At 49.7% G+C, this 26987-nt stretch overlaps 5 protein-coding genes across 7 annotated transcripts; 1 reads left to right on the top strand and 4 right to left on the bottom strand.

The window, feature by feature from the left end:
* Window positions 1–42: 42 nt before the first annotated feature.
* Window positions 43–9349, bottom strand: nfkb2 (nuclear factor of kappa light polypeptide gene enhancer in B-cells 2 (p49/p100)). 2 transcript variants are annotated; one of them, XM_089012763.1, is made up of 22 exons: window positions 9248–9340; window positions 8017–8056; window positions 7813–7888; window positions 7697–7737; window positions 7503–7601; window positions 7279–7430; window positions 6926–7197; window positions 6734–6838; window positions 6351–6436; window positions 5914–6052; window positions 5571–5693; window positions 5353–5499; window positions 5121–5262; window positions 4927–5041; window positions 4627–4834; window positions 3994–4163; window positions 3815–3917; window positions 3590–3750; window positions 3467–3530; window positions 3151–3320; window positions 2925–3063; window positions 43–269 (listed from the first exon to the last, which is right to left on the bottom strand). In XM_089012763.1, the coding sequence occupies exons 1-22, from the start codon at window positions 9289–9291 to the stop codon at window positions 199–201; spliced, it is 2667 nt and encodes an 888-aa protein (XP_088868889.1). In that variant the 5' UTR covers window positions 9292–9340; the 3' UTR covers window positions 43–198. The 2 variants fall into 2 exon arrangements, with proteins under 2 accessions (XP_088868889.1, XP_088868888.1); XM_089012762.1 differs by having other exon boundaries at window positions 6926–7430; window positions 9248–9349.
* Window positions 9350–10483: 1134 nt separating this feature from the next.
* LOC148889773 (glutamate dehydrogenase, mitochondrial-like) lies at window positions 10484–15259 on the bottom strand. Of its 2 annotated transcripts, none has more exons than XM_089012774.1 (13): window positions 14746–15259; window positions 14331–14411; window positions 14202–14257; window positions 13978–14041; window positions 13385–13479; window positions 13135–13314; window positions 12904–13041; window positions 12696–12833; window positions 12042–12122; window positions 11849–11972; window positions 11631–11722; window positions 11172–11234; window positions 10484–11087 (listed from the first exon to the last, which is right to left on the bottom strand). In XM_089012774.1, exons 1-13 carry the CDS (start codon window positions 15257–15259, stop codon window positions 10968–10970), a joined length of 1746 nt encoding a protein of 581 aa, XP_088868900.1. In that variant the 3' UTR covers window positions 10484–10967. The 2 variants fall into 2 exon arrangements, with proteins under 2 accessions (XP_088868900.1, XP_088868901.1); XM_089012775.1 differs by having other exon boundaries at window positions 14869–15259.
* Window positions 15260–15346: 87 nt separating this feature from the next.
* On the top strand, window positions 15347–21470 carry shld2 (shieldin complex subunit 2). The gene is given in 13 exon segments (XM_089012772.1): window positions 15347–15486; window positions 16213–16319; window positions 16457–16590; window positions 16736–17176; window positions 17179–17288; window positions 17646–17796; window positions 18611–18718; window positions 18812–19006; window positions 19848–19994; window positions 20062–20253; window positions 20399–20633; window positions 20708–20823; window positions 20892–21470. Coding segments are annotated over 11 exon segments (2007 nt in total). The 5' UTR covers window positions 15347–15486; window positions 16213–16319; window position 16457; the 3' UTR covers window positions 21071–21470.
* A 350-nt stretch (window positions 21471–21820) lies between these two features.
* Window positions 21821–23299, bottom strand: LOC148889771 (uncharacterized). Its single transcript, XM_089012804.1, has 3 exons — window positions 23022–23299; window positions 22342–22668; window positions 21821–22211 (listed from the first exon to the last, which is right to left on the bottom strand). The coding sequence occupies exons 1-3, from the start codon at window positions 23056–23058 to the stop codon at window positions 22159–22161; spliced, it is 417 nt and encodes a 138-aa protein (XP_088868930.1). The 5' UTR covers window positions 23059–23299; the 3' UTR covers window positions 21821–22158.
* Window positions 23300–24912: 1613 nt separating this feature from the next.
* On the bottom strand, window positions 24913–25684 carry LOC148889770 (uncharacterized). Its single transcript, XM_089012805.1, has 3 exons — window positions 25529–25684; window positions 25135–25335; window positions 24913–25052 (listed from the first exon to the last, which is right to left on the bottom strand). The coding sequence occupies exons 1-3, from the start codon at window positions 25593–25595 to the stop codon at window positions 25018–25020; spliced, it is 303 nt and encodes a 100-aa protein (XP_088868931.1). The 5' UTR covers window positions 25596–25684; the 3' UTR covers window positions 24913–25017.
* Window positions 25685–26987: the final 1303 nt, after the last annotated feature.

Below are 26987 nucleotides of genomic sequence, written 5' to 3'. Positions count from 1 at the left end.
ACATCCTCATCATCAGGACCGTAATAATGACCGCACACTACAGCTGTTGAATATATTTATTGATCACCACGCACACGTCAACATGTTTTTCAGGAATGAACACAAATATGGTTGTCATCTTAAATGACGACCGGGGAACTTGTTTTTTTGCTTATTTTTGTGGGTGAGTGAGTGAGTGGTGGCATGTCGAGTTGACGCTCAGTGATTGACTGCGGGCGGCTGCTCGTCTTCTATCGGCTGACTGCTGAAGCCGCTGTCCACTGTCGATTCTGAATTGAGCACAGATAACAAACGGCCATCATCGTCATTGAGTGGCGCCTTGAGATCAGTGTTTGAGCACGCTCTTTTCTCAAATGTTTCTTTTCCTGCCCAATAGAATAGAAAGAATGTATCTACGTATCATGATTTCCATGCTTCAAATCAATGTGTTATGTTGGCCACCATTCTGAGTCACCAAGACCGAGGACGGTGCAATAATATTCGTCGCTCTTCGCAGAGGATAAATAATGTACACCTGTTCGTCTGCGTGTGTTGCAGCACTGTTTGTGTCCAAAAATCCATTGCCCCATAGGCTTTTGACGCCACAACTATCAATGCTAATCATTACCCTGCCTTCGGTGTTTTCCATTGTGTTAGCATTAAGCTAGCAGAGGCTTTTTTGTTTTCAAGTTGATTTTTTCACTCAACTTGGCTAAGTCCTGTCCAGAGTGCAAATTGTCACCTGTACGGCGGATGGAAAACATTTTCGACATTGGCTAATATGGGCTGCTCACCTGAGCCACTTTCATCATTTTGCCTCAGTGATTGAAGCGCTCGCATAAGCTCACATTAAGCTCACGTTAGCTGCCGAGTGACAGCCGGCGAGTGTTATCATGAATTCGTTTGTGGAATGCCAATAAACAGCAGGCAGAACAAGTACAACGCGAATAAAGACGGCCTGACGTTGCTTTTTGCATGTTGCGAAAAAAAGCTGACAATGAAAACCGGATCTATAAAATGGTCTTTGGTGTCGTTAAACTATTGACTTAATAAACGTTTATCTTTACGAGACAGAAAATCTCTTGCTCGCTAAACACTCGTGGAACTTTTCTCTCCATTCGTAACATACCGTCTGCAATTCAGAGGTGACGTCTAATTTTGAAAAATAGGAGCCGGCATACAGTTTCCGGCCAGGGACTTTGGAGACAGGTGTGTGAGGACTGAGGACGACTAATTGACTTTCCAGTCCATAGCACGGCGCGAACGACTCGGGCTATTTTACTCACTAACCAGGTAGACAGGAAGAAAATCGTGAAAGTAATGAAAGAACGGCAACAACCGCCGCAGGAGGAGATTTACAAGTTGTTCCCGTTTGGTGCCGCCATCGCCACTCGAGCGATGGTGGCCGAACGTCCACCACGTCGTCGTCGTCGTCGTCACACACGTAAGTAACGTTTACCGGACTGGGACAATCCAAAAGAAAACGCCTTATACCATTTGAAATCAGCTTTTTTCCCGAATATTTTAGAGATGTATTAAAAAAAATACGATCGTACTAACTAAATAACACGCAGCAGTCGTTTCCGCCAGAAATAAAATGGAGGGAAAAAAACAACATGAATTGCTTTGGATGTACGCCGTTAAGACTAAAACCTTGGTTTGGTCTGAGGCTCTTCAACAAGTTAAGCGACGAAACGAAAATGGTTGTTAATGTTTTGACGCGTCTGTCTGAAATTGTCCAATTGGAGATTTGAACGGTCTCGCGTTGAAGCGGAAGTAAACGTCAAACGCCGTGGGAAATCGTCTCATCATCCACTATCCATATTTTTGACCCAGCTCAAAAAGGGAAAGAAACCATTTGTGTGAATTGATCTACGCCAACTACACAGAATAAGGCGACGCCATCAACTTCTCCTCTGCTAATAGATGACAGAAGGGCCAACCTTCATCAGTACTTTTTGTAAATTGGACTCAGATGTGTTCCCCAACCCCCCTCATGTGAAATATGTGCATTAGCTGCTAAGTCAGACTGTCACCCACCAATAATTGAGCGATTTTGTTTCACATTAATTGAAAACATTCGATCCAAATGTCCATTCCATTATTATATAATAAAGACAATAAGATTTCAAGAGGTTAGATGTGTAAGACATTCAGGATGAAGGACAAACTGGTTTTGGGACAATAAAGTGCACTGAGTGAAGGTGAGACCAATGACGTCAGGTGGACTGCTTGACATTGAGAGCCCCACATTTGAGGCCCCGCATTCTGGTCTTCCCGGATATGGTGAGTGGATTACCTCTAAATCGGAGCCAGCTCCTAACTTAGACAATTAATTCATTCAATTAATAATTGTATTTCTCGAGCACTTTAAAACAACCACTGTCTAGATCCAAAATTCTGTACAGAGAGCAAAAGGAATTCATATGACAATAAAATAAGAAATTAAAAATGAGAGTAGAAAGTCAAACTAAGAACCACGTTGCGTGCCAAGTCAAAAGCCAAAGAATATTTTTTTGCCGGGGTTGCCGATAAAGTGCTGGTCAGACCTCTGGCAATGTTTTTCCCTTCCACGAGGGGGCAGCATTAGCTTTTGTCCATGTCCATGCTTTGTTTCGCCTTCGGCTGTTGTTACAGCGCGATATATGTATTGTATTGTATTGTATTTTGTACATCTGCCCCCAATTCAAGCTCAGATAACTTTAGACCCATATAACTTGGGAATTAACTATTTTTTTCTGATGAAAGACTCCCCGTCTAAGATTTTTGCGCTGAATTGCATGTTTACGTAGTCCTAAACCTCAATATTCTGTGGGTCCGGCAATGTTAGTGAAAATGACAAAAACCCTGGGACTGCAGCGGACACATTTTTGCACATGGTCTAACAGTGAATGAGTTAAAAAAGAACAGTGCAATGTATAGGGAGCTCGCGCGTTTGTCCGCACCTTGTCTGAGTTTGTCTGGCGGCGGCGCGTGCGCGTCAGCGCAATTCTGCTGGCCGTGGCGGCGCAGCAGGCGGGCGCCCTCGTGCACCCCCAACGACTCCAAAGCCTCCAGTACATCTTCCACGGGACCGCCCCCAAGCTGTGCCGCCATGACAGCGACCAAAATGAGAAAAAGGAGGACGGTGACCACGTCCATTAGGACGCGGAGGGGGTGTGGCATCCTGACCTGGTAGTGTTGCAGGAGACTGTGGCAGGGGGCGGGACTATCCCGGTAGAGGTGAGCCAGGGTCTTCATTCCCAATTTGTCGGCCAGTTTGTCCCACGGAACGCCCGCGTCGCTCAGTGTGTCCACCAGCTCACGCAGCATCCACGCGTCCATGTGCCAACGCTCACCATCTAGAACGTCAAAGATCGAAACCACAAAGATTCATTTACTTTACTTGCAAAAGGACGGCGGATTGCCACGCAAAAAAAACCAAAACAAAAACATGGAGGAAGTGACACGCAAAAGATGGACGGACGGACGGACAGATGAGACAAACCTGCTCTGTCTTTGATCTTGTCGGTCAAGTGGCGAACAGACACGGACGTCAGAAGCTTCCGAACCTGTCGCATCAGACGATTACTCCCCCTTCCGGGAATGACTACGTGACACTTTTATCTACCTTGTGACATTTGGCCAGATCCAGCGCCGTGTGGCCGCCCATTGCTCTCTTCCGGCAGCTGATCGGTTGTGAGGATGCCTCGGTCCCCGCCTCTTCTTCTTCTTCATCGGAGGAGGAGCTTAAAACGAGCGGCTCGTCGTTCTCCGCGTCTTTGTCGGCGCCTGAAGGCAAAGCGTCAGAGAGTGGCCGTCCTTGGGCGGGAGGCGGGGCTTGGTGCGCTCATACCGGCGGCCAGCAGAACGGAGCACAGCGCGTGCGCCTGGGCGGCGGCCGCCAGGTGAAGAGGCGTGTTTCCCCCAAAAGTGCGAGCGTTCACGTCCGCCTTCAGCTACAAAAAATCAAAACGCGACTCAGGACCGTCCTCATTGGACCAAAAAGCCACAGGATGCGCGTCGCGCGCTTACCTCCGTGACCAGCGTGCAGGCGACCTTGAGGAGGTTTTGATTGATGGCCATGTGCAGAGCCGTGTGTCCGCCTTTCAGCTCGGGGGCGTTGACCTTGGCGCCGCTCTCCACCAGCAGGCGCAGACAACGGTGACCGTCCAGACGAACCGCCAGGTGAAGCGGGGCCGTACCTGACGCCGTGGCAAATGCACGCGTTAAGGCAATTCGCATATTGTCTTTTTCTTACACGTCCTTGTTATGATACATCCGGTCGATGATGTCACATCCTGCCGCTCTTTCCAAAAGCTCTCCCAAACAGCTAGGCCGTTCTCTCCTCCTCTCGCGCCTTAATTAATCAAATAATGAATAAATGACCCGAACATCTGGTGCCGAAACACGGGAGTCTCAACTACAGCAAGTCCACGTTCTCGTTTTGCCTGAAGGCAACACGAATAAAAAAGAAAAGTTTACAATTGCGCCTTCAACTCACTCTCGCTATGCCAACGGCTCCCCCCCTCAACCCTTGCAAAGGCGTCTAGCGCCTCATGCAAGATGGCGGGTCTTCGTCAGAATGACATCTCACTCAACTGACACGCGTGATGAAATGACTCCAAAAAGACCAGATGGCATGATGAGCCACGCCCTCCCCCTCACCGTGGTAATCGGCTGCGGTCAAGAGGTGGGCGTGTCTTTCCCCCAGGTTAGCCAGCGCGGCGCGTAGCGTGGCGACGTCGCCGCCCAGCGCCGCCAGGTGCAGCGGGCAGCGTCCGTCTCGGTCCCGCACGCCGGGGTCGGCCCCCGCCCTCATCAAGGCCTCCACCACCCGCGCTTGACGCGTCAGCACCGCCAAGTGGAGCGCCGTCTGACGGGCAAATCACATTCCACGCCGTCGCCGACGTTTTCCTTCACGTGATTTGTTCCCCGTCCGCCGACTTTGTTTTGCGGTGTACCGACCTGCTGAAGATGGTTGGCGACGTCGAGTACGTGCCCCCGCCCGCTGCTATGCAAGGTGTCAATCAACTGGCACGTGACAGCCATTTGCTGGCGGATGACTGACAGGTGCAGGGGACTGCGGAAGGAAAAGAGGCGGGACTTTAGAAAGGAAGTAGCGTCCGGCAAGGGAGGGGGGTCCTTGAAATCTGACTGACGTGTCTCCGACGGCGTCCCGCGTGGCGCAAAGGCGTCCGTGCGGGCCCAGGAGGAACCGAACGTCGCCGCTTGCGCAGTAGCGAAGGAGGGCGGAGCGAGCTTGACGTGCGGCGCCGGACGCTCCGGCCTGGAAGGCGGCAGCTGCGGATGGGTCGCGTTACAACACAGCAACCCGTCACAAATTGTGACCTTTGAACGACCCTTAGCGCGACGTGCTAGTAGGTGACCTACCGATGACTGACAGTTGCCTGTGTTGGGAGGCGGAGCCAACCATGTGCGTTCCACCTCCTCCGAAGCGCCCGACGTTTCCTGAGTAGAAAACTCCGCCCCCTCCTGATCCCCCCACTGCGCCGTTCATGTGCTGGTTGAAGTGAAAACCTCAAGGAGAGAAAAAACCAGGCAAAAGCTTCACGATTGCGTTCGGCTTTGGTTGTTTGGATTGGTCTCACCATCACCCGTAGCTCCTCCCCCTCCAAATCCGCCGCCGGCTCCTCCGCCGCGTTCGCCGCCCCCTCGCCAAGGCTCGTAGTGAGGGAGGGGCTTCTGTTTCTTTTTCAGAACCTCCTCTTTGTCTGAATGGGACCCCAACAAGAACATCGCGTGGGAAAAAGCAAAAAAATTAATTTTCCAAGTGGGTTTATTTCTCGATTCAAAGCAAAAGGCTCCAAATCCGAACGCTCGGAAGACTGCAAGGAAACGGCAACTTGTGCCCGCTTTATATTTCTCGATTGGGATAGGTCAAAGGTTACAAAAGTAACGCGGGAGGAGGACGAGCGAGGTGAAGGAGCTGACCTTGAACGTGCGGGATGTACGTGAAGTGTTTGGGGTCGCTGCAGTCGCCCGCCTTTTTCCTCTTGAGCTGCAAGAAGACGGTGACGGGCCGCTCCAGCTCGGTCGTGTGGTACGGCGGCGTCTTGAACACGATGGCGTACTGGCGGAGGGAAGGCAAGGGAGGAATGATGGAAGGAATCCAAGTCAGGAAAAAAGGGAGGGAGGAAGGAAGGAAGAATGGAAAGAATCCAAGGAAGGAAGGAACCCAAAGATGGAAGGAAGGAAGCCAAGGAAGAATGGATGGAACAAACCCAAGGAGGGAAGGAAGGAAAGAAGGCCCCTAAGTCAGGAAGGAAGGGACCTGAGGAGCAAAGGAAGGAAGGAACAGAAGAAAGGAAGGAAGCCAAGGTCACGTGAGATCTGGAAGCAGGCCTGCGGGCAGCCTCCATTCGCCTCACCTGCTTGTGGACGTCAGTCGGAGCAAAGTCGCCGAAAGCTTCCCAGCCGCCGTCCTCGTCCTCGTAGAAGCGGATCTCGATGTCGTCTGCGGCAAAGATTGACCATCAGCGCCTTTGCCTCACTCCATGTTTCGGGATGTACGTGCTTACGACGGCCTAACTCACAGGCCTATTAATCGCTGACCAATGAGGAATCTGGCTCGACAATTCCAACCGCGGTGGTCATGTGACTAAACATGACGTCTTAACGCGACCGCGTTTGCGCCGATTACAAGGATTTTATGCGAGCGCGGAGATCCACCAGCATACGTTAACCTTTGAGAGCTTTGCCTGAACGATATTTTGATATGGTGTTTGGCGGACGAAACATGCCTACTTGGCACCTTTTTGGACTTTGTCACAGAGGAGGAAGATCTCGTCTCCTCCGAGCACTGATCCACACGTCTTGTCTATGCGGGAGATCTTCAGGTTGGAAGCGTTTGGAGATTCTGGCATCAGTGGGAGAAAAACTGGGGTGAACGACCGAGGCGCTCGGTCCGTTTGGGGAGGGGGAGCGGCGCTGACGGGGAACCCACTGCTATCGTAGATGGGGTTGGACACCACGGCCTTGAGCGCTCGCGTGAACCCCCCGTTGCTGTCTTTGAGGAAGGCGGTGAACTTGAGCCTGACGATGTTGAGGTCCACCATCTTCGACAGCTCCTTGGCCTCTTTACTCAGGGCACTCTCCTCCGCCGCCGTCAGGTGGGCCGAGCCTCCCCGACGCCGACGCCACTCGTCTCGAAGACGACGCGTCAGAACCTCCACTACTCCTTTCTTGGTCACGTGGAGGATACCCAGGTTGCTGAAACTGCGACCGCGAGAGACCCAAGATGTCAAAAGCGTCCAGAACGGACAACCGCCGTACGAAAGACCAGATAGGATCGCTAACGAGGCGCTCGGGTCGTTTGGTCCCACGTCCAGGGTGCAGGTCCCGTTCTCGTTGCAGTGACGTCCCACCAGGCTGTGAGCGTGAACGCGGGGCGGGTCCGTGTGGGTCACCAACTGGACTTCCACCCGCGCGTGACCCACATAGTTGTTGATCTGGCATACGTGCGGAAAAACTCAACCGGGGTGCCAAAGCCTCGAGGAGGGCGTTGGAGCAGCGCAGCTCACCTTGACCGTAGGGTACGTCCTTCTGTTCTTCTCGCTGGAGGCGCCCGGCAAGCCGCCGTGCGACGGACCTTCGCACTCGTAACGAAAACGAAATCCACGCTAGCAAAATGGTTGCAAGAAGAAGACAACAATAGGTCACAAAGTCCAAAACAAAAGCCCACGCTAGCTAGCTAGCTAGCGCGTTTGCTGCTCACCTGTTTGGGCTCTTCGATGATTTGGATGTAAGGTCCGTGTGCTGAAACACCCAAACAAGTTAGCGGAGGCGCGCGGTTGTGACGTTGATGATGTCATCACCGCAAGACCAGATTACCTGTCTCGGGTATGTATGTTTCGGTCTTCACGTCCACCGGAGGAATGTATTCGTACGGCGTCAAGTTGAACTGTAACTGAAACCGCCACGCGCGGGCATGTCGGTCACGCTACGTTAGCAATGAGCTAATCGAATTGCCCTTTTGTAAAGATGCCATTTGGGGCACCGACGTGACGTCCAATCAAAAGATGGCAAAGAACTTACGTCGCTGTCGTAGCCGTTGATCAATTGAGCCTCCGTCATTCTGTAGAAGATGGAAAGAAAAACCAAAATGACTTGTTTGCTTCCTGGCATGGTCGCATCGCATGAGGAAAGTCCCATTTGGCGGCATTATCATTGCTGTCCTTTTCGTCCACGTGTTACCTTGTAAAAAGTATTATTGGGAAATGTAGTTTGAGAGAGGCCTGCAGAGTTTTGGATCAAGTGAGCTCAGGAATTGCACCGTAAAGTCCGGCATCGACGCTACCTAACGGTAACCGCGGTGACCACGCTCAGGGGTCCAACCCGATAACTAAAGTTATTCTGCTGAAGAAAAAAAAACATTTTCAAGTCAAAATGTTATTTAACTTGACAAACCTTTATTTCATCAATTATTTGGAAAGAAAGTCTTTTTTTAACTCATTCACTGCCATGACCGAATTTATTCGGGAATTGTAATGCATGGCGTGGAACGCCCTTCCCGAATTTGTTCGGGTTTTGGGGTTTTTTTTCCTTGCAAGGGGGGTGCAGATAAAGCGCTGGTCAGACATCTGGCAATGTTTTTTTTTTCCTCTTCCACGAGGGGGCAGCATTCGCCCCCATTTCAAGCTCAGATAACTCCAATGAACTCTTATTTTCTGATGAAAGAAGAGAGTCTAAGGTTTCTTACACTGTATTGAATGTTTATGTAGTCCTAACACTCAATATTCAAAGTCAAAGTCAGCTTTATTGTCAAATATGCTAATATGCATGACATACAGCACATTCTGTGCATTCTGTGGCTCCTGCAATTTGAGTGGAAATGACAAAAACCCTGGCACCGGAGTGGCCACATTTTTGCACATCGACTGGCAGTGGATGGGCTAGAGTTTGACATCGAAATATGTTATATAATGTTTTTATACATTATACATACATATGCGCTTAGAAATTAAATGTATTATTATGTTTGTAATAAGACACATTTCATGTAATCCAATATTACAATCCAATGACTATATTTAATGATTGCATTTTAGTCATCAAAGATTTTATTTCAAAATGTTTGTAATTTCGGCGCGTGGATGGCCAGATTAATAAAGTTGTACTAGCGACCCCTAGTTGTCCGAATGTAGAGCTATAAAACCTCACGCAAATCTCCGGACACGTCTTTGCACAATCGCATTCGCGATTCGGGTACGGTGGGACTTTTGCAACAAAAATGTAAGCAAAATGATTCCAGATCACTTTTGCTCACTTGTCGGCATATGGCAAATACCTGATGGTGATGGGTTTGGCCATAAATCCGAGTTACGCTGAAATTAGTCTCATCTCCTCCTTATTATTATGTTGATTAATCAAAAAAGCAACGTGGGTGAAATAATAAGAGTCATTTTTACCTGCTGCCGATGTGCGAGTAAGTTGAAGAAACTGTCAGAAAGTGGAAAAGGAAACAGGAAAGGAACTCTACGTACTTCCCATCAGAACTTTCACAACAACCTCTATCTTTCCTTCACGCGATGCAATTACAAATATTAAAATGACGTAATTTGTGCTTCACTTGACAGTCACCTCCTTCTCAAAAAAACTACAACCGAGATTATCAGATGAGTTTAGGAAACGGCGAAGATTCGACGCCCCTCGTAACACAAGACCTTTATTCTGAAAGGAACGTTTGGTTTGCGGAAGCACTGTTCGCGCTCACCTACGTAATTGGGCTGGGGAAGCGACGTTACCATCGCAACCGCCAGCCTGTCAGTCAGAGCGGAAACCCCCTCAGATGGCGGGGAATTCCGGACCTAGTACAAAGCTCTGATTGGTGCACAGGCGTAAGTTTGGCGTGTTGACGCAAATATAGTTAAAAACGAAAGCATATCTCTCAACTTATACGTTTTTCCCTCATTTTTTATCATTTCAAGTAATGTACAGTGTACCACAACTATTATACGGGGGAAAATAAATTAAAAACAATTGTGAACCGATCTCACAGACCATTCGTCGGATTGGGAAAAAAAAGCATAAATTGCGCATGCGCGGTGAGCTGTCTGCCATTCCGTTTGTTAGCGTTTTTTTAAATCATTTTAAACAACTTTTTGTACGGGAATTGTAATCATTTATGAGGGTTATTTATTATCCAAGGTTGACAAGTATGTGAAAGGCACATTGTGGAAACAAATAAATATATTTCAGCTATAAAAAAATGGAATGCCTACATTGGGTCGGCCATTTTGAAATTGGATCATGTTGTGATTCAAAACTAATTGAAGCGTGAAACAATGTTACACGATGACTGAAACAATATGATGTAATACATAATTTTCACTTTCTTGTCGGACAGCAAATCTCTTGCTTCAGACATCAAACTTTTCATTCATCCATCCCTCCATTTTTATCTTATCTCACAAAGTTTGCTGCCTTACAACATTTTATTATCAAAGAAATACGATTTTGACATGAAAATAACTTTCTCGGAAAGCACATTGGAAACGCTGCCTCCTTTTTCCAAAGCCGCATTTGGCAAACTTTTATTACATTAAACCGGCGCGTCAACAAAGCAAAAATACGCTCTTTGTCGTCGTATTTGGAATGTTTGTGAAATTTGAAACGCGAGCAAATGGACAAATGGCAACAAGAATGGAGAAAGAACCGAGGCAGATGTGGCAGGATGCTCGGCGTTTCCCCCGTTGCTTGAAAACCGAGAAGATATGAAATGCTCAAATGTTACAAGTCGGCACACGTACAACAATCCACAGGTCAGTCTTTAATTGTGTCCTATGCAAAAATGCCTTGAGGGACATTTCGATGAGTCATGTGACCTTGATCTTGATGATGATGAGACTAAGACTATTTGAAATTCAAAAGCTCTTTTTGGGAGACATTTTGAACAGACAATCATTTTTCTTCCCCTTTCTGCAACTTTATCCTTTTAAGGCTGGCGGCGTTGTCATCCCACATCGACAAAGTGCATGACTGATAAGCTACGTAAAGATGAGTCCTGCCTCGGCGTAAACTTGGAAGACTTTCTCGATGGCGTTGACGTAGGCGGCCGTTCGCAAGTCCAAGCCCAGCCGGAAGGCGCTGGCCGTGCGCATGATTTGCTGCGGGAAAGACGACGACAGACAAAAAGTTTGAGGGCGGACAGGACGCTCGTGCACGTGCATGGGGTGAGGGGCGGGGCTTACCCTGGCCGAACGCTCCATGGTGAAGGCCAAGCCCGAGTGAACGATGTCCTTTTCTGACGCCCCCTGCGGCGGCGCAGTACAGGTATGAGCACACGTACCCAATCACAAACACACATGCTACTTGACTGACAGTGTCTATAAAATAAGAGCTGCCATTTTGGGACTTTTTGAACGGTTGTTGGAAAAAAAAGAGGTTTCTAGTTGTTTGCTGCCACTTCTGGAAAAGTCCACCTGATAGCAAAAGAATCACATTTTGTGTACTTCAAACGAGGGCTGAAATTGAAGGCTTAGCTTAATGCTAACATACAATGGAAAATGCCATTGGCATGCTGGCCATTAGCATCCCATGAAGCTCTTGACCGGAATGGGCGGTTACAATTCAAAGTGGCTGCGTTTCCCCTTTTCCGATGGATTCACTTTGCCGCGTCTCAACAATTGGGTGCGCATTACACGACTCACCGCTATACGTGCCTGGAACTCTGAAGTGGGGACGACGGGAATGGCACCGCCATGTTTGCCAAACTTCCTCTCCAGACTTTCTTGGACCGACACTGAGGAGGGAAAAAATGGTGTGCTCATCAATCAATCAATCATCAAAGAACGGTATTGGATTGCACGAGGTTAGAACTCCAGCTAGCGGATGGATGGGCACCGCTATGGCTTTTGCGCCGACTCACTCAGCAGGTGGTAGTTGGAGTCCCTCTCGTACTTGAAAGTCAGGCGGCCGTAGCTGACGTGATTCAGGTTCTTCAGCCACTCAAAGTACGACACGGTCACGCCGCCCGCATTTAGGTACATGTCCTGCATGGAGGTGGAGGGCGGGAGGGTCAGGGGTCAGCGTGACAAGTCAGCAAAAGGACAAAACCTCACCGGGATAACCAGGATGTTTCTGTCCAGGAAGATGCGGTCGGCCTCGGGCGTGGTCGGACCGTTGGCGCCCTCGGCGATGATCTGCATAAACAACATGGACGCCATCAGCAGTCCAAAATGGCACCCAAGTAGGCTGTCTCGCGCGCCTTGCTCTTTTTGTCTTTTCTTTTGTTGCGCGTCATACGGACTGTTTTTCAGCATTTTTTGCCACCACATTCATCAAAGAGGAGATTCTGCCGAGTGGCTTGACCTTTTCGGCAGCACCAATATGCCGGCACCATTTTTGATGAGGAGGAATGTCGGTGCCATTTGATTTGACTATCATCGCTGGACAGCTCTGTGGCGATTGTGCTTTCTTGCACCTATAATGGCTTGAGGAGCCCGCGGCGAGAAGAAAGGAGCGTCAGCGCAGAGCGCCGATGCGCATGTGGAACGGTGGCGGCTTGGAATTGAAGCGGATTTACACGGGACAATCCCTTTTCGTCAATGGATGTGATGACTTCATGTTTACTTTCAACATTTAGCTGGTATCATACGAGCACATTTCACCATGACGGTCCTGATCCACTGGTGAAAAGGACGTGAAATACAGCGGATGCAATCGCATGCCGCAAAGAATGAAAAAATGACGCAGCTAGCGAGCAACCGCGCGACCTTGGCCTTGACGTCGGGTGCGTTTCTTTTGGTGAGCTGCTTCTCCCCGGCGGCCGGGATGAGGATGTCGCAGTCGGCCTCCAGGATGCTCCCCTCGTAGGGCGAAGCGTCGGGGAAGCCCACGATGGTCCCGTTGGCCTGCAGACACGCGCAGAGTTGCCTCTTTGGTTCCGCCCGCGGCGAGGCGACAGGGTGAGGTTCCCCGCACCAGTTTGTAGTCCTCCAGTTCTTTGGGGTCGATGCCGCCCGGATTCCAGATGCTCCCGTCGATCTCGCCGACTCCCACGCATTTGGCTCCGTAGCGGTGAAGGTAGCGCATCGAGTGGAGACCCACGTTGCCAAAACCCTGAAGTGCAAGATGAGGCCCAAGACAACATGCTGCAGATCAATGGCCAAAATAACCCGCCGGCCCCGCGCTCCCCTCCCCAAAGGTGGCTACCTGAATGACAAAAGTCTTATCGTGGAAACCGGGACACATTCCCAGCTGGCTCATGAAAGCCGCCTCGTTGACAAAGTTCTCGATGCCATGGAAGACGCCTCTGCCGGTGGCCGAGATGCGTCCGTGGATGCCCCCCTGGCTGATGGGCTTGCCGGTCACGCAGGCGTGAGCGTTGATATCCTGGGGTGGGCCGACGCGCCAGTTGACAAGCCGGTGGGCGGGCGACGCCGGCGGCGGGTGGGCGACTCACGTTGTAGCCCATGGTGGTGGCGAAGGTGTCGGCGATCCAGGACATTTCTCGCTCCCCCGTGCTCATGTCCGGAGCTGGCACGTCGATGCCGGGTCCTGCGCAGCGGCAGCAACAACAAAAATGGGCTTTTGGAGCTTCGCCGTGAAGCTATTTGTCACACCGATGTCTCTTTTCTCAAAAAGGGAAACACAATGTGGGACAAACAAACAAAGGCAAAGCAACGCATACACTTGAGCTCTCTTCTTTTTAATGTGGCGCATTTTCCGATGTATAAGGCGCACCCAAAAGCCTTGATTTTCTTCCAAAGATGACTCTGCGCCTTATTATTATGTGGAGTCCTATTGAGCCGCAACAGGTCTAGCGACTGCTGTCAGCAGCCACCGACTACCCCCAGCCTCTACTGTAGCATCTTACTTATCATTGGAACATTTTTGAAGAACTATTTTTAGAGCCTATTTGGAAAACTTTTCATTCGTTGAAGGTGCGCCTTATATATGGAAAAAGTTTGAAAATACAACATTCATTGGGGGTGCGCCTTATACTCTGCAAAATACAGTATTTATTTATATTTTTTTTTGGGGAGGAGGCCTCACCAATGAAGCCTTTCTTGGCGAGCTCCACGGTGAACCTCCTGGTGATCTTCTCCAACTCGTGGTCCTGGAAACGATCGACTGTGACCATCTCAAAATCGAGGTTATCACACAACAGAATGGGATGACAGGGTGGAGACGACCTTGAAGGTCCACCAGGTTTAACACCTAGGGGGCGGGGGGGGGCAGGCCCACAGGAGGAATAACACCCACAAAGACTGACTCACGGAATATTTCTTTGGATTGATCTTGACTCCCGCTTTTGCGCCACCAAAAGGAACATCTGTGAGACAAACGCGCCGGATGAGTGTAGTGTCGCAAAGCAGTTCCATTGGATCGATGTTGTTTGGACTGACCAACCACGGCGCACTTGTAGGTCATCAGCGACGCCAGCGCTTTGACCTCGTCAACAGACACGTCCATACTGTAACGGATCCCTGAAAGGCAAACGACAATGAGGATTTTCTCCTTCAAACGGATGAATGTTATACTCCCCGCTGAACCGAGCATGTGATGTAGTCCTAAAACTCATGATTCTGTGGGAATTCAAGTGACGATGACAAAAACCCTGGCACTGGAGCGGATGCATTACGCCCATGTCTGGCAGTGAATATGTTGCTGAGTATTTCTCAAGTTATTTCCTTGCGATTGGCACCCTCTAGTGGACATGTCATAAATCACAACACACTGTTGGCTGTGGATGGATTCCGACGCTTGAGTCACGACTCCAAATCCAGCGCCCGCCACTTGTTTTCTTTGACACGTGCAGACCTGAATGTTGACATTCCTGATCCGGGCGGGGCTTCGTCGGCTCGCCCGTTTGGGGTTCGCGTTGCCCGCGTGGCCCATCCCGCGACACACCCCCAACGTCCCCGACGGTGTCCGGGGTCTGACCTCCCTTGCAGGGCATCCTGTGCTGGCTGTGCTGAGCTCGGACGCCCTCGATCACCTCCCATTCGCCGCTGTCCCTCTTGATGGGGAAGCTGACGCTGAGGACGTGGTTGCACGGCTTGATGATCTTGAGGATCCCGCGCACGCGCTTCCTCTTGTTCTCGGCGCTTTCTCGCGTCTTCAGCCCGTCCACCAGCTTGTCTTCCACGATGGCGGCGCCGCGGTCGAAGAAGCCCTCCACCATGCCGAAGAAATCGGGGTCGTCGTCGCCGCCCGCTTCCGCGGCGCTCCGCCGGGAGTAGCCGCGGTGGCGCGGAGGCTCCGCCGGCGCGGTTCGACGGTAGAAGCCGCTCGTCCTCCGGGCCAGCAGCCCCGCCAAGTTCCGCCGGTACATGTTTTTGTTTGTGGAAGCGCTTCGCCGGTTTTTTTGGCTCAAAGACGACGACCGAGTTGCAAAAGTTGACGCGGAAGTGGCGGAGACGCCGACACCCCCGCAAAAGCAGCAACTCCTCCTCTTCCTCTCATTTCTTTCTTCCTGTTTGACGACTTCACCTGGACGACGACATCTGGACCTCGTTAGCCGCCTAGCTTAGCCGAGCTTGGCCTAGCATTAGCTATCCCGTATGTATCCCGAATCGCCTCCCGAATTATTATTTTTCAGTTTATGCACTTCCTCAGTCCAAGTCCTTCGAGTTTACACAGCCTTCTATTTGGCTCTTTCCTCAAAGTAAAGTAATATTCACGTCATTAATTTAGAATAAAAAAATGTATTTTATTTAGTATTGTATCTATGCTTGTCTGACTGTAAAGTGTCCTTGAGAGCTTTGAAAGGCGCTTGAAATCAAATGTATTATTATTATTATTATTATTATTATTGAAACACGTTCGTGAAATATATCACACACTCGCATTTAGCTAGCTAAAACATTTCCGAACAGATTTGCCTTGGCGTCCTGGTTTCACATCCAAAATAATACAAATGGAGAACGTGATGTCCAAAAAAACAAACAACCAAACTAAGAAGTCAATGGCGAGCATACATTTTAGAAAATAAATCATCATACACGTTGAGTCTCACGATTTTGACCACAATGCTCACTTCATAAAGCGACTATTGACACAATACAGACCCTTCCTTTGTAAGGTGAAACAAAAGAAAAGAAAAGAAAATAATTTTTATTTATACAAATTGAATGTATAAATAAACAATGAAAGCATATTTTTGTTTTATTGACATTATATTAACGCTCACATGATTTTGACACTGTTTGTCTGATTTCTGAAGCTTAATATGTATGAACCATTCACGTGTGCAGTTTGATTCCCTCTCATTTTTGTCTGATTCAGATGAAAGAGGAGCCGAGATAGCAAAGTTTCCTCCTTTTCACCAGTATCGGGGGGCCACCATCTGACATTTTGAACAGTGAGGCAAACAAGTGGAAAATTCGTGGAAGGTTTGTCGCTTCAGTTCCCTTTTTTTCGCGCCAACTCTCATTGCTTTCATCTCTTTTATGAAAGTGTGACGGTCGTCAACAAAGAAGGTTTTTGCCATGGAAGGAGTGGAATCCTCCCCTTTTTCTTCCTCTTTCAGCATGTGCGAGCGAGCCAAGATCCACGTGTTCCTGTGGGCCCCGCGCCCCTCGGCCGCTGACGCCGGCTTGCCCCCAAGCTGGAAGCGGCTGAAGCTCACCCGGCGGGAAGGCCGCCTCGTCGTCCCCGCGGCCGGTGAGCCCTTGGCGGGACTGACTTGACTCGAGCCGTAATAGTTAGTTTTTTCAAACGGGGAAGGCTATTGCTCATTTCGCTCCGCTTGAAATGAGCCCATGTCACCCTTTCCAAAAAAGCCAAATCGACTGATTGTGGTTCTCAGATGAAGACGGCGGCTCGCGGGAGGATGAAAAGTCAACGCGGGAAGCTCCGGCCTCGACAAGTCATCACGCGGGCCGGCCGGAAAGCCAGCCGTTACCCCCCCGTGACGCGGTCTGGCATTTGCCAGCTGATCGGCCTGAACCGCAGCTGTCCCTCTTCGGCCGCTACCCGTCCACTTGGACCCCGAGCCGAGCCTTATTCCTCCGAGGCATCAAACGGTCGCGCCGCGCTGCCGAGGCCCCCCCCGAACACACTCCGACGTCGGGCACGCCGGAGCTCTTCAGTCCGGCCTCCCGCGAGCTCCCCGTCGCTCTGGCCCGGGTGGAGCGAGGGGGCGCGGTCCCGGAGGCCGCCTCCCACGGCGTCCTGTGCTCGCGGGAGGGCGACCGTCCCGTTTCATCTGGCGAAAGAGCTCGTCTCAGCCGGACGTCTGACGCTGACGCCGCGCCGGCTTTGGTGCTCCCACCACGCTTCTGGCCCGCTGCGCCGACGAGGCGGCTCGCTATCGGGTTCTGGTTGCCGTGGTTCATCCCTCTCGATTGAAGGAAATCAAGGTAACGTCTTGACTCTGGTGGCAGAAAGTGTGCCCAATCGTCCTTCTATTTTTGCGCTTTTTGGCGCATCGTGGATTTTCCTATTGTACGTTAGCTCAAATATCTAAATATATATACGTATCTCAATACAATATATAAATAGAGACTGGAATCTGAGTGAAAACGACACAAACCCTGGCGCTGAAGTGGATACATTTGCATATCGTCTGGCTGTGAATGAGTTCAAACCACAAATGCGCACTGTGACACCCCATCAGTATCGTCGAGCGAATGTGTGGCCAGTGTCGATCAAATGCATCCCAGCGGCCATCACGATGGTCCACAAACGTCCACGTGAATCCACTGTGGTCCTTGAAGGTGAAGCGCGGAGCGTCTGCGGGCTCCCGGGTTCCTTTGGCCGCCCTGGTGGTGACGGACCAATCGGCCGTGGACGTGACGGTGCTGCTGTGGCGGCGGGCGGCGTTCTGGGCGGCGACCGCGGCCGCCGGAGATGTCCTCTTCATCACAGGTGAGTGAGGAAACGCGGCAAGCCTGACATCACAACCGCTTGTTTTCGTCACTTTGTCGCTGACTTCAATGCTGCGCCAAACTGACAAGATCACAAAAGGCCCTTTTCCCTCTTTCTTTCTTTTTATTTGGAGTTATATTCTTATTTCTCTATCTAGATCTATACGTATACTTTTATTTTATGTATGTATTAGTTTATGTAGTCATTTCTTTAGTTATTTCTTTATGTATTTATTTTTCTTTGTGTTTTGATTTTGGTTTTTGAGTTTGAGCTTTATTTTCATTTCTATTTTTATTTCTATATGTATATTTATATCTATTCCTATACTTAATACTTATATATTTAATGTATTCATTGCTGTATTTATGTATCCACCCATCCATCTTCTGCCGCTTATCCGAGGTCGGGTCGCAGGGGCAGCAGCTTCATTATTATTATTATTATTATTTATGTGTTTATATTTTGTATTTTTTTTTTGTTCTTGAGTGTGAGTTTTATTTTCAGTTCGATTTCCTTTTTTATTTCTATATATGTATATAGAGCACTATGTATATCTAACTACACTAAGACTTATATTTTTATTTATTTACTAGTATGTGTTTTCATTGAGTTATTTATTTATTTGTGTGTTCATTTATTACATTATTTGTTCATTTAATATATTATTATTTTTTCTTTTGGGGGGGGGCGCGGGTGGACAGCGCAAGGCCATGCGAACAATATTGAATTTAATGATGTCCTCTGGAAGCAAATGTGTGACGAGTGCTTGATTGCGTGTCCCATGCTGAACTTTGACCTCATCTGTCCATCCCAGGCCTGCAGCTGAGTGAGGACACCTGGAAGCGAGAGAACATCCTGAAATCCACCTTCAGCAGCAAAGTGCTCAACTTGGGTCACGTCAGTGCCCCCACCTGGCCCACGGGTACCCCTCCAGATCGTCGATGGCCCGTCTGTTCACTTCCCGCGCCGCCGGTTCACTTCCCGCCCGCCTGCCCGCCCCCTGTCCGTCATTCAGGCGCGCGGGATGTCGACGCCCAGTCGGTTTGGTCTCTCTGCAAGTTCCTCCGAGAGCGGCGGCCCTCGCTGCTGTCCGTGCCGCCGTGCCCCCCGCAGGATATGAGGCGTCTGCCGTACGCCCCCCTGTGGCCACGGGCGCTCAACACCATGTCGCACGCCTTGCTACGCGTCAGCCACGCCTTCGTCAGCGCGGGTGAGTGGCAAAAACACAAAGGCGTGCGTGTTGGGACAAGGAAGTAGATTGCCGCAAAAGATGTGGCACGAAAGCCAGTTTTTCAACGCGTGCGTTTGATGTGGACGCTCGTTTGCGATGATGATGATGATGGCTAAATTATGATCACAAGTTGAACCACCGGCAACTTTCGACAGGCGGGAAATTAGCAAAATGGCCGCGGCATCGAACAAATTCAATTAGGGGGCTTGATTTCTTTCTCTTTGATACAATTTGTCCGAGCCATACCCACAGCGCCCTCCTGCTGTCATTCCGTGGTAAGCAGTTAACGAACTCATTGACCATGTGCGAAAATGCGGCCACTCCGGCGCCAGGGTTTTTGTCATTTTCACTCCAATTGCAGGAGCCGCAGAATATTGAGGTTTAGGACGACATCAACATTCAATACTGCCTTAGAAACCGTCAGCTCTCTTCTTTCATCGGGAAAAAAAAAAAAGTTCTATGGGTCTGGAGTTATGTGAGCTTGAAATGGGGGTGGCTGTACAAAAGGCAAATGCGCGGGAGAGACAAACATTGCCAGAGGTCTGACCAGTGCTTTATCGGCACCCCCTCGCAAAAACAAACCCCGAACAAAGTAGGGAATGGCGCTCCACGTCATGCTTTTCAATTGCCGAAGAAATTTGGGAATGGCAATGAATGAGTTAACGTTGCTCAAATAAACACATTCATGCAAATTGAAATGATTTCCTCTTCCTCCACGCATGAATCAATCGTTGATCATTGATTGAGTGGAAACATTCATCGGGGACCCCGCTAGTCGTTAACTCGTACGCGTCAGCGCATTCTGTCAAATGTGCGGCAGAGTGGCGAGAGGAGGCGGAGTCTCGCCGCAGGTCAGCTCTGGAGCGCCACGCCGTGGCGACCGCGATGGGGGCTGACGGCCAGAAGGGGCTGCTGCTGCTGCGGGGCTCGGCCCTGGATTGGCTTCCGCGCTTCAGGACGCACGGAGGTCGGGTCGCTCACTCGCCGTTTGTCGCTGTGGAAAAACCTGAGCCGTCTCGTCACGTGACCTTCAGACGCCGTCTGGGACGTTCGCTTCCTCCTGGTCAGGGAAGCTCCAGATTCGGACCTCCCGGAGCTTCACACCACCCCGTGGAGCGATATTCGGCGAGTGGACGCCCCCGACCGGCGGCTGGCGCGTTTTGCGTCCGCGATCGGTCGCGGCGTGGAGACGGACGTGGACACGTTGCTCTCGCAGCAATACTCAGGTGGCTGGCCGCGTACTTCTTACACGTCTGTTTTTGATGCGCAAAACAGAACCAGAGGCACCGGTTGCACCCGGGATTGGTCGCCACACTAGTTCACCAGACAATTGCCCCAGTGACGTCCTGAAAGCTTTTGCGTCGTCCGCAGGAGAGGCGCTACTCAGGGTGCGGGCGCTGTCTTTCCGCTTCCTGCCTTCTCGCGGTGCGCCGCGACCGATCCTGGACAGCTCGGCGCCGCTCTCCGCTTTCCTGGAGGCGCTGAGTGACGACGTGACCTATTCGGGCTGCGGCCGCTGCGCCGCCGAGCTGGACGTCGACGTCGATGGAATTTACATTCCGTGTTACCCTTGTTTGCCTTCCCGTGACGTGCGGCGATATTACAGGTGAGACTGGAGGGAGGGGGGCGGCGCTCGCCCGACATCGGACGCCTTCAAACGTCAGCGCCGTCCGTCCTCAGGCCGGCCGTGTTGACGGTGAGCGGGCGGGGCTCGGCGCCAGTGTGCGTTCAGCTTCCCGCCGTCACCGTGCAGAAAATCGTCGACGTGCCGCCCGATCGGCTCCTCCGAAGTGCAGGTGAGACCCGCCCCGCAGAGTTCCCGTTGGTCGCGGGCTCCGTTTAAATGTTTCCTATTGGCCGTCAGCCCCGGGCTCGGACGTCAAATGCGTCCAGTTGGCGGCGGAGAAGCTCCGCGCGCTCCTCAGCCTTCCCGGGAAAGACCTGCTCATCACCGTGCGCAGTCTCTTTCTATGCGACGACAACAGCGTCCCCGTCAGTCGGGAGTTAACGCTGCTCGACCTCCGCTTTGCCCGGGACACGTGATGACCTCAGTCGGGTCGGGTCAGGTCAGGATTTCACACGGCCAATGGAAAACTCGCGTGAAAAAAGGGCAGTCAATCCATCAGGCCCGTTATTTGATTGGTCAATTTTAGCCCTTTAACTCCTTCACTGCCAAACAATGTGCAAAAATGCGGCCAGTGGCTCCAGTGTCATTGTCACTCAAATTCCAGGAGCCGCACAATATTGGTCTGAGCCTGGAACAAAGCGCTAATGTGGAAAAAAGGGAAGCGCTGCCCCCTTTGGGAAGGGAAAACATTCCCAGAGGTCTGGCCAGCACCTTATCGGCACCCAAGCAAGAAAAAAAACAAAGCCCGGACCAATTTGGGAATAGCGCCCTAGGTCATATTTCCAATTCCTGAATAAATCCGTGATTGGCAGCGAATGAGTTCATTATTATTATTATTTTTTAAATTATTATTATGATTGTTCTTGTTATTTTACTGTGAGAGCGATCCACGAAGCAGTTAACCACCAGCCCCCCCCAACCCATACAAAACCACCACGGATTGAGTACACCCTGGAATCAATTCACCTCGCGGCCAGTGGGTGGCGCTTTGCAAGTGATTGACATTGGATGGAACTCACATTGGACACCCGCAAAAAACCCAAAGAAAAGACCGATGGAAGCGTGACGTCAAGCTTGCACCATTGATATTGGAATTTCATTTTTGGAATCCCATTAAAATTCCACAAGGCGGAAAATGGACAAAATCAAGGTCTCGTGGAAACGGCGATGGCTAAACTTTTTAATATTCATCACAAATTCCAAGAGGAAGGAAATATGACGTGAACATGCATTTAGACTTTTTTTTTTTTTAGGCGTCACGCAGAAGTGGATGATCACGATGCAAAAAAAGGGCCATGAAAATAAATAGCTCAAAAGTGTCAACAAGTACTCATCATTATTGACGCTGCATCAACTTGAAAGAAAAGAATTCCCACATCCGTCCGTTCACAGAAGAGGAAGGAGCGTCTCTCTCGTTGCTCGCCTGCAGTCCTGGACTTATTCTGGACCCTCTTGTTGAAACGGCGAAACACGGCCGCAAGGGAAGGACGTGTTTCCTGCGGCTCTACTTTTCTTGGGCTGTTTCGTTCGCTACATCCATCAGATCGCTAAACAAATCTGGTTCAACACAAAAAAACAGGTTTGGGTGTGGTTTTGTTCCCCCCTCCCCGCCCCCGGCGACATGGCTGACTCTTCCCAGCTGTCAATCAAAGGCAAAATCGCCTTGACCCGGATGTCACAAACTCACCTCCGTCACTCATAGCCGTCCCCCCTCTGGGTCCGGGTCCCCCGTCGTAGGATAGGTCGCTCAATCCTCCGGGGGCGGAGGCTCCGCCCCCGGACCCTCCGCCCTGGCCGTCAAGCTCGGCGAATAAGCCGTCGAATCCCGAGCGCTTGGGCTTCTTGTCGTCGTCGTCTCTGTCGAGGAATCTGGAGAAGAAGCTTCCCTTGTCGTCGTCGTCCTCTTTCTTCTTGTCGTCCCCTCCGAAAAAAGACTTGAAGCCTCCTTTGTCCTTGTCCTCTTCTTGACTTTTGATGCCCAGCATGCTCTTGAACGCGCCCTCCACTATGTCCCCTGGAAAACAAACGTCATCAATGGCGCCGCCGTGCGGTCACCCTTGACGCTACCGTTTGCGTTTCACGGCACGACGCATCCCGCCGGGATTTGCCTTGTGGCTTTTTCGCAGGCTCTCGCCTCTCGAGGTGCCATCGCGGACGATTGTTTGCTAATATCTTGCCGCGATAACACGAAACCGTGCTAGAGACGTGAGACTAATGTGATCGTTCGTCGTCGCGGCTCCTCCCCCACTTGGCTAACAACACTTTTCTGAACGCGATACGCTCCAAAAACTTGTTGCGACGCATCACGCGACTCAAACAAAATGGAGGAAGCCAACGCCGGAAGAATCAAACTCGGCAAACACTCACCCGCTTTGTCTCCGATCATCTCGGCCACTTTCTCCATCTTTGGCGTCGGACGGACGAGGTTAGGCCGCTGACCGTGACTCTCGATCGACTGCTCTTATTGGCAGACCGGGAAGACGGAGGGGGGAGGGGACGTCCAGACCGGATGGACCGGTTCCACCTGTCACTCTTGAACTATGTGGATGCGTGACTCACCTGAAAGTTGCACATTAGCGAAACATGTTTTGATTTAAAGTCACATGATTGAAAAGCCCATTGCCACGTTGTTCCTATGAGACGCTTCGTTCGCCTATCTCATCTGTACGCCATGTTTGCTTTCGCGACAAATGTTCCTGAAGGCTTATTACAAAGTTTAGCATGTTAGCTCTGTCCTCATCCATAGGTAAATAATACACTCCATATATAGCGTTTAGAAATGTATTTCTTTGATATTTTGAATAACTTCCATCATTGACTGCCAAACAAGGTGCAAAAATGTGTCCACTCCAGTGCCAGGGTTTTTGTCATTGTCACTCAAATTGCAGGACCCACAAAATATTGACTTTTAGGACTACATAAACATTCAATGCAGCGTAAGAAACCTTAGACTCTCTTCTTTCATCAGACAAAAAGAGTTAATTCCTAAATGATATGGCTCCGGCCGGGGTTATCGTAGCTTGAAATGGGGACAGCTGTCCAAAATACAATGCAAGACAAATATGTATGTCTTGGTTAAAATGACGCTTTAACAACAGCTGAAGTTGGAACTTAGCGCAAACATGGCAAAAGGTCAAATGCTTGTGGAAAAGAAAAAAAAAAAACATTGCCAGAGGCCATGGCCAGTGCTTTATCGCCACTCAAGCATAAAAAATAAAACCCCAACAAATTTAGGAATGGCGCTCTGTGTCATATGTATTTTCAATTCCCGAATAAATTCCGGAATGGCATTGACTGAGTTCGGAACGATAATCAAACATGGTTGCAAAAAAATAAAATCAAAACAGAGTATCAAATAAGTTCAAATTAATAATATAATTATATGCTCTCTATTTGACATCTAGCTATCGGCGGATTGAGTGAACGCTGGCGTGTGTGGCTGCCGCTGCTCATCCAGAGAAAAAATCATCCTGTGACTAAAGTGTTTCTGAGAGTTTTGAAAGGCGCTTAGAAATGAAATGGATGATTATTATTACTATTAAAACACCAATTGGGATGTTCTTCAGCATTGAAGTGCGTTTACTCACAAAATGGCAGCCGTGGAGCCCAACTAAACGTGAGTTTTGTTATGTATGAAGACTTGTGGGACGCAGTTTATTATGATTATTTTGTATCTAATAGAAAATTCCCACAGCTCCGCCCACTTGTGTTGCCATGGGACCCAAAAAAGAACAGCGTGAAGCATTTGCCGCACGTCAAAAGATGGCAAGCTTGTAATTCTTTGTGGTTAATTTCCTGCGGCGCGCGCAACGCAACAGACTCCAAATATTTTGTCTGCAAAAGGTCCACAAAATGTCAATGAGCCTTTCATCTGCGCATTGTGATTGTGATTGGCTTTGCCCGTTTGATGTGCCGCATTTTAGTTTCAAGTTTGTTGCCGTTCTCTTGAAATGCGGATTAGACGTGTCGGTTGACATGTCTTTTTTTGTGTCTCGCCGACAAGTGTCATGCTTGGAATTTTCTGCGGCGTAGCTGATGATCCCTCGTGGGCGGGCTAAAGGTTAAGCCAATTGCTTGTCTCATACGCTACGGCGGCGCCATCTTGACGTTGATGAGATTTGTTTTTTTGCATCATACCAGGTCGCTTACAGCGTCTGTCAGAGTCTTTGGATTTTTAAGCCCCTCGACTAACAAGTTGACTGACTTTTGCCCATTTGTGTCATCGTCCATTCCGTCCGGAAAGTAAAAGTCAGAAAGATGGCGCTGATGCAGCGTGATTTATTTCAGTTTTTGACACTTTGTGCACGTCACCGTGTGATTGTTGTTTATTATGGTGGAGCTCCACGGGGACGTTTGGACACGTCTAATCAAACAGGCCGCCAATAGCTTTCCCAATTCCTGCGGAAAAAAGGGAAATGGGACAAGGTGTCACCGCTAAGACCAGACGCGGCTTTCCATTTTGAGTTTGAGTCCAACTCACCTCCCGCGCCCCCGTCATCCTTGCCGCCCACCATGGACAGGACGTTGGCCACGTTCAATCCTTTGTCATCCTTGTCATCCTTGCCACCCACCATGGAGAGGACGTTGGACACGTTAAATCCTTTGTCTTCCTTTTCATCCTCCCCTCTTCCCTCAGCACCTCCCCCTCCGATTTTGTTTAAGATGGTCTCCGCCAAATCACCTGGAAAGCAATCGACACCTTGATTTCCGGACCGATTGACTGCCAAATCCAGATCATTCCTGCAACTTTTGTTTGGAAAAGGACGACCAAACCCCTGAAATGATTTCCCCGACACCAAACACTTGAGTGCCACTCAAAGTTTAAAGTTCAAGTCTTGTACGCGTAGTATCCAAACACAAAACAAGTCACTCACCCGCTTTCTCTTCAATGGCGTTGACGATAACCTTTTGGCCCGTTTCGCTCTGAAAGAATTTGTCCATCTTGATGACTGATGCCGGGTGGGTGCCGGATACTCGGTCTTATAGTGACAGGGGTATCTATCTAGGCCGGCAGGTTGACGCCCAGCCGAGGAATCGGGAGGGGCCCGGCGGATGAGTCACAGGACCAACCAGTGAAACAGGTCCGTGTGGCAACCAATGAGTCTTTCCGACGCTCTTCATACTTGCTCCCTTAAGGTCTTTGAAGGACATCTCGTGAGAAAGCGGCACGCCAAAGCTGACAATTGGTGCCTCCCGACCGAGATGTCCCCGCATTGCTTTGGACAGAGGGTGGCTTAAAACGAGGGTCCTACCCGCCGGACAGAATGTAGAGTCCCCAAATCCAGTCGCACCGGAGACTCCCGTCCCCACAGGAGAAACATTACGGGCTGTAGTACTGAATGAAGTCTAAGAGACCTAGTCAGCCCGTGTTTTGATTCTTTAGCGGACACATTTGTTTCCAAATACATTAGCACCTCTACTCATGAACGTCTTGCTACAAAAAAAGTGCTCTTGTTAGGAAAGACATTTCAAGATTTGAAAGGTAAAAATAAAATCTGGCTGGCTACTCCCAGCTCCGAGTAGTTGCTTGAATGCAACATCTTTTTAGCTGTTCTGCCATGAGTTGGCATCATTCTAGCTAAAAAGCAACTCAACCGTGTTTTTCTCCTGTGTGTCGATAAATAAGTAGATGGGCGTGGGTCTATGCAGCGTTGTCATTCGCCCCTTGGGCCACGAGGCCTTCCAAAATTGGATGGAAATCACCCAGAAAAGCTGATGTTTACTTTGGACATTTCGAAAGGGTTCTTCGCCGCCGACAAAAGTAAACATCCTTAGATCTATTCTTTACAAAATACCAGGCCAAAACCTCTGCTGAGAAGGAACCGTGGGGTTAAAAAAAACAATTAGGACCCAGTTAAAAATGACCATCGTTGTTATTTATTTATTTTTTAAATGATGCACAACTCTCATTTGTTGCGCAAGAACCTAATTGTAACACATATTTAGAAAATATTTTATCTGAAATTTGGAACAGATTAGGGCATTTACATAGAAAACACATTTTCCAGTGAAGAATTTCGTCAGTAGAGTTACCACTCTTAAAGTGTCCTGTCTTTTATCCTGACTCCCTTTGGGATAGTCAAAGTATCCTAAAAGGACAACCGATAACTCCGGACAAGTTGGGTCCATAATGTGTCAAATGACTTCTACTGAGCGCCTTTTACAAAGATTCCATCGCATGTAGATAGCTATATTTTACCTGTTAAAACTGGCTGTAAAACGACATAAGGCCATGGTGAATCGTGGTGTGGCAGCCAATTGCAGTAACGCGCATAAAGAAGATGTAAATTGACACAAATTCCCAGCGGACAAAGCAGCCATTTCCAACGGAGC

Source organism: Hippocampus bargibanti, linkage group LG13, assembly GCF_051943395.1.
Source record: "Hippocampus bargibanti isolate YZ-2025 linkage group LG13, ASM5194339v1, whole genome shotgun sequence".
NCBI classification, from domain to species: Eukaryota; Metazoa; Chordata; class Actinopteri; order Syngnathiformes; family Syngnathidae; genus Hippocampus; species Hippocampus bargibanti.
Note: the sequence above shows the minus strand (reverse complement) of the source record. Positions and strands in the feature narration are given on the sequence as shown.